The 6,302-nt window shown below is 45.0% G+C and overlaps 1 protein-coding gene across 3 annotated transcripts in view; it reads right to left on the reverse strand.

The window, feature by feature from the left end:
• Anapc5 (anaphase promoting complex subunit 5) overlaps window positions 1-4,951 on the reverse strand; it is a 35,245-nt gene extending 30,294 nt beyond the window's left edge. For 2 of the 3 annotated variants that reach the window (XM_020156201.2, XM_074061100.1), the window contains exons 1-4: window positions 4,745-4,951; window positions 3,641-3,720; window positions 3,076-3,185; window positions 2,034-2,226 (exon numbers count right to left, since the gene is read on the reverse strand). In XM_020156201.2, coding sequence (XP_020011790.1) covers window positions 2,034-2,226; window positions 3,076-3,185; window positions 3,641-3,720; window positions 4,745-4,951 — 590 coding nt within the window. Of the gene's footprint in view, window positions 1-2,033; window positions 2,227-3,075; window positions 3,186-3,640; window positions 3,721-4,744 lie in introns of those variants that run through there. The other variant, XM_020156200.2, reaches the window with a different exon arrangement.
• Between the last annotated feature and the right edge of the window lie 1,351 nt (window positions 4,952-6,302).

Raw genomic sequence — 6,302 nt, forward strand, 5'->3', positions numbered from 1 at the left:
TTTATACGAACTTATCATTTAATTCTTACAACACTCTTCTGAGAAGGTAGGATAAGTCCCATTTTGCAAGTAAGGAACTTGAAGCACAAAGAGGCTGAGTAACTTGCCCAAGGTCTCACAGCAGACTTGACACCAGTGGTTTGACTCCTCAGCCAATCTTAGCACTACACCGTATTGTCTTTCCATACATAAGAAGCATTTGTAAGCGACTGGAAAGAAATGAGTTTTGGGAAGCACTTACTAGTATTATTCTCTTCTAGTCCCCAGAATGTCCTGAACAAATCACATCGCAATACAGAGGCCACTCAGGAAGTGCAGGAGAGCACTCCCCTCCACACACAATGTGGCCGCCTCCACCCAGGGGCCGGCCAGCCTGCTTAGGACAGATGGGACTCACTTCCATCAGAGCTCTGTACACACTGCATTGTGCCATCTATTTACTTGTCAGTTCTCACCAGAACTCTGTGTGTGTGTGTGTGTGTGTGTACACATACATATATGTTATTCCAAGCAAAGTATAAGTAGTTTCTTTGGGAGGTGATCCCAGTTTCCAGTGGCTTAGAGAGGGAGGTGAGAAAGCAAAGGTAAAGAAGTCAAAAATGGGATGCTGGACAAGTTGCTGGTGTGGGTGATGGACTATATTCTGATTCTCTGCTACAGCTCTTCAGTACATATTTACAGACCCTAGCTCGAAAAAAACCCTCACAAAAAAAGGGCTGGTGGAGTGACTCAAGGTGTAGACCCTGAGTTCAAGCCCCATTACCAAGAGAAAGGAAAGAGGGAAGGAAGGTAGGTAGGTTAGAGGTATGAAGGGAACAAAGCAGAAAGCATTTGGGATGAGGGCTACTGCAGATACGTGGTCAGGACAGAGAATACCCAAGCTGACGTCTGAACAGTAAAATGAACCAACGAGGTGAAAAGCCAGAGAAGAGTATCCAGGGGACCTGCAGAAGAAACTGGCCTGAAGTACTGAAGAAACCAAAAGAAACCCAGAGCAGTTAGCCATGTGAGCGTGCAGGTAGCAGTAAAGAGAAAGAGGTCAAGGAAAATGCTGGGGCCCCAGGCAGCACCAGGCTGTGGAACTTAGAAGCTTCACTTGTAAGTTCCAAGGGCTGTCACTGGAGGGGGTGGGGAGAAGAGCTGTTACCCGACTCACACTCCACCAGGTTCCTCTGGCTGCCAAGTGAAGCACAGACAGGAGGGAGACAAGAAGCCATCGAGGAGGCCAAAGAACTTTGGTGTTTTGACCTGGGGGTTAGCAATGGTGATGAGAGAAGTGAAGCAGTTAAGACACGTCAAGGAGGAAGAACTGACTAGACCTACAGGGGAATGGGCTGTCAGGGGGAAGGCCAGAAAGGAACCAAGGACACCCCTAGGTTTTGAGCTTCAACAACTCATAAGCAGCAGCAGCACCACACCCCTGTGCCTACACCTTAGGAGGCATTCCATACATCTTCAGAGTTACTCAATTGTTAATTCACTCAACGCACTGAGCTCTGATGTGCTGAATACTACTGCTCAAGGTCCCTGAGGAAAAGAAACAGCACACTCAAATTGTGGAACCTGAGGAGAACTGAACAAAGAACACTTACAAAAGTAGGGACAAGGAACAAAGAAGCTGTGAGGGATAACATGGTCCCCATGGCTGGTAACACTGGGGCACCCTGCAACTCAGGTCTGGGAAGACCTCCTCCTCATTACCAGATTCCCCAAAGGAGTGCAGAAAGGGATATCACAAAAGCTGTGACCCCCGCCCCCCACAGCAATCCCCTGACCCCAAAGGAAAGGAGCCAGTGAATCCACAGCCTGACCTCACTTTCCTTGACCCTGTGGATTTCCCACCTGTGCCTCCCACTGGCCAACCCCACATCAGAGGGCAAAGAGTCCCTGGTGCAGCCCATGAGCCAACGTCCCAGATATCGGGGACAAAAAAGGGATGGCCAGTACACGAACTCTGAATAAAAAGGATTTACTGCACCTGAAGTCATACTGCCTCACAGGAAAAGGATCTCTGACAGAAAAACCCAACTTACCTGACAGATACATCAAGTTCTTCCTTTTCCATCTTTCTTTCACCCTCCTCTCTGCTGGTCAGTTCCATATCAGCATCCTCCACTGCCTTTTTCTCACCATTCTGAAAGTACTGTTGAAGGGCAGTATATAGTTTAAATACTTGACTGAAAGAAAGTTTACTGTAGGCCAAGATCATGTGACGCAGAAATAAACCTACAAAATAAGACCACAGACAAGGAAAAAAATTAACTAATATCCCACCACACAATGAAAATGACTATTTGGCACAATTTTTCCTTCAAAGAATCAAAGACACTTGCAGGTGCTGTTCCCTCCTCCTGGAATGTTCTTCCCTCATCCTTTACAGAGCTGGTCTCCTTTTTATTCAGGGCTTAGTCCTGCCCCATCCCCACTCCTCCACCTCACGGACTCTATTTTATTTTATGGCTATTCTAACACTCTGAGATTATCCTATTTATTGGTTTATTTTTTACTATCTGGCTTCACTCTTCCCTCCCTGAACACAATCTCCATAAGAGGAAAGTCCGTATCTGTCTTGTACACTCAGAGCCTGGCACATAGAAGATCAATAACTAACTGATGTTAAATAATATAAAAATTATCATGCAAAAGAGCCAGAGGGACGGAGTATGAATACAAAGCTAGTAGAAAAGCATCACAGAAACATCATGTACACGCTCACTTTGTGTACTAGAACAATAATGTTTTTACTTACCTCTCCTCCTAAGTTTGGTTGGTGACCCTCACTTACAGTTGCACAATGCAGCAAGTGATCCAGAGGACTGTGAAAAGAGCTGGGAAACCCTAAAAACCCCAGGACCAGGCTCAGACTCTAGACTATTGTAAACAAAACAGAGGGTGCTTTTCCACAGTTAATTATTGTTAAATATAAATCATAGTGGCATGACAATACAAACTACAACAGCTCCAATACCCCTACTATATTTGTCTACAGGTATAGCACACTAATGACAGATGTCACTGAGAAAGCTGTTCACTTGAATGAAAATATCCTCTGCTCTTCTTAGAAGAGTATCATACCTACTACACTTGTTTTGTGAACCTCTGGTTCAGTTCCAGAAAAAGAATCTGAAAGGTCATCAAAAAATTGTTCCATATCCTTCAATTCGCCTTCAGCCATCAGTTTGATTCTGAATGAGAAAATTGAGGTGCACATTTTAGGAAGGCTCTTTGACCAGCTTCCGCGTTTCCTATTCCTGTATCATCTACAATAAACCTGCTTCAAGGTGGCTCAGAGATTTGTATTAAGTTGCACATAAAACAAGCCTTATACTCCAAAATACCATTCCCAAATTTCTGAAAAGTGTCAAACATTGTTGGGGTGTTTTTAAATCATGAAATTTTTTCACATCAGCTCACAAAATGGAATTATCTGCCAAGACTAAAAAGAATAAGGTAGATCCATACAGAAATTGAAAAAAGCTGCAGAACTGTATGTTTGATGTCCATTTAAAATAAAATTTAGTAAAGGTACTTAGGAAAACAACCCCTAGAATACAGGTAACTTTAAAAATTACTACACACCCTCTGAAATTTTCATCCACCTTGATACCTTTTCATATATACAGAAAAAAATGAAGTTTACCTGATCTGTACTGAATTTGCCAGCTGAGGACAAGACTCTTCAATTAACTTGTATAGTTTTGACAGTGTAATATCTGGGCCCTGTGTAAAGGAGAGATAGGAAGGTTATAGATACATGCTAAAGAGCTGGAGATTGATAAAGAACCACAAACATAATTCATTTATCAACCTTTCTGCCCCTTTTAGTTAAGTGGGCAAGCCACCTAAGCACTGGGCCCTAGGTTGCTCCCTCTTTCAATTCCCCTTTCCCAAAAATACAGTTTACCTAGTTTAAAAAGAAAAGCGGGGCACAGGTCGCTCACTCCTGTAATCCTAGCTACTCAGGAGGAAGAGATGAGGAGGACTGTGGTTCGAAGGCAGCCTGGGGCAAATAGTTCAAGAGACCCTATCTTGGGAAAAAACAATCACAAAAACGGGCTGGCTGAGAGGCTCAAGCGGTAAGAGCACCTGCCTAGCAAGCATAAGGCCGAGTTCGAATCCCAGTACCGCCAAAAAGAAAAAAAAAAAACCCACAACTGATAGAGGAATACACGTCCTAACAAAACGTATTAAAATGAAAATATTACTTAACACTGATTTACTATGTGCTATTAACATACTTTCTATCACTGTGTCCCTTTTACAGAGAGAAAGCTGAGACCCAAAATGGGACAAAAAAACTTGCACAAGTGGCAACTAGTCAGTAAGCAATGGAAGTGCGACCTGAGTCTGTAAAATGAAATAAAACGGATGAAGTGCTTAAGACACGGTAAGTGTTCCACCAACACTTAGGTCATTATTGTTTATTACAGGAAGGAAGCGTCTCCAATGCTGAGGACCAAGTGTAGGTCGACTTTCCAGAGCACGGAAGATCCGAGCCTGTAGCTCTGCCCTAGCCACCCAGGCAATAAGCACTGGAGCCCGACGCGAACCTGCAGAAGAAACGCAGCTGACCCATGGTCAGCCCTCAGTACGTCTGAGCGGTATGAGCTTTTTCTTTTCGCATCCCGCTGGAGCACACAGAGCACTTGACGGGCCCCCTGTCCCCAGGCCCTGGCGGTGACCTGCACAGAGCAGGTCCTCACCAAGTTTGCCGAATGGGCGGGAGCCGGCGGGCGCCCCTCACCTGCAGCAGCGGCAGGAGCAGCTGGTTGAGCCTCCGCCGCTCCATGAGGCTGACAGCGCCCTCGCCCGTGCGGCCCATCTCGTTCAGCAGCACCAGCACCGCGATCTTATACGGCGTCACCCAGTCCTTGATGCCAAACACGTTGGCGTGCACCACCCCATTGGTCATCATGGGATTGAAGTAGAGGCTCTCGTGGACGCTGGCCATGGCAGTCCTCCGAGACGAAGTCTCGGAGACCCGCCACGCGCCGCGTCCAGCGGTCGCCTTAAGGCATTATTACAACCCGCTGCACGCTTCCGTCCGCCAGCGATGTTTCCCAGAGAAAGGCGCATCCTCGCTCTCGCGGCATGCGGTCAGCCAATCATAGAGCACGAGCGAGGGCTACAACCAATCGAATGGCCAGGAGTGCGGAGAGGGGTGGGGCACATGGGGTGCACCATACGGCTGCTTCCCTACAGAAACGGTTGTCGAAGGAGCGCAAGTTCCCAGCCGACGTGGACAGGGACCGTGTAGGAAGGGAGACCACTGCTTGAGGTCAGAAACTGAACCGCTGCAAAGGGCGGAGAGACCGCGCAATTGCTATTTAATTTGAAAACAGATTATTTGCAAACAGTTCAGATTGCATTTTAAAGGGAGTGTGTTTAAAAATAAATAAATAAATAAATAAATAAATAAAGGGATTGTGTTTAAAAGTAACGAATTTAAATTCGCCCTTTGAATTATGTGTTCAATTTGCGATGTTAATTTTTAAAGTCAAAACATTGGGGGTTTCATTTAACTCTTTTTGCCTTTTTAAAGACAGGAATAAACATGTTTCTTAGGAGTTCACAAATGCCATTTGCAGACAGCCAGGTCAGGTGACAAGTGCCATAGATCCTTTTGTGAAAAATAGAAAATAAAAGATATCACCTCCCTGTGGCAAGTCTCTATTTTCTACAAAATAAATTGGAGTCTGGCATTTAAAGCTCTCAAAAAGTCAATCACAGGGCAGTATTTTCCATCTGGTTTTCACAGTTCCCCTCCCATTCATCTGTACCTCCCAAGGCAGTTCTCCATAGCCTACAAGTTACTGTTAGTGAGTTGCCTTTCCTAGATTTTATGTCCCTTGAAAGAAAAAGCATGTACTTACTATTCAACTTGGACCACATGCAAACACACACTGTGTCTGGTTTTTGTCCTCTTGATCGTATTTGTTTAATATGTTTAATAAGTGATGAAGGAAAACCTGGTGGAGTAGCTCAAGTGTTAGAGCACCTGCCTAGCAAGCAGGAGGTTCTCAGTTCAAACCCCAGTACTGCAAATAAATAGCAAATATGTGGTATTACTTCACAAAAACAAAGAAAGGAGGTAAATACATACAGACTAAATAACTCTGGGTGTGTGGGGGGGAGCCATTGATTACTCGGAGTATAAGCTAACTTCCGTATCTTAACTCCACAGCCAGGCTCTAGTGGTTCACACCTGTAATCCTAGCTACTAAGGAGGCACAGTTCAGGAGAATCGTGGTTTGAAGCCCCAGGCAAATAGGTGAAGAAACCCTATCTCAAAAATATCCAAC

This window comes from Castor canadensis, chromosome 18 (assembly GCF_047511655.1).
Source record: "Castor canadensis chromosome 18, mCasCan1.hap1v2, whole genome shotgun sequence".
In the NCBI taxonomy this organism is placed as follows: domain Eukaryota; kingdom Metazoa; phylum Chordata; class Mammalia; order Rodentia; family Castoridae; genus Castor; species Castor canadensis.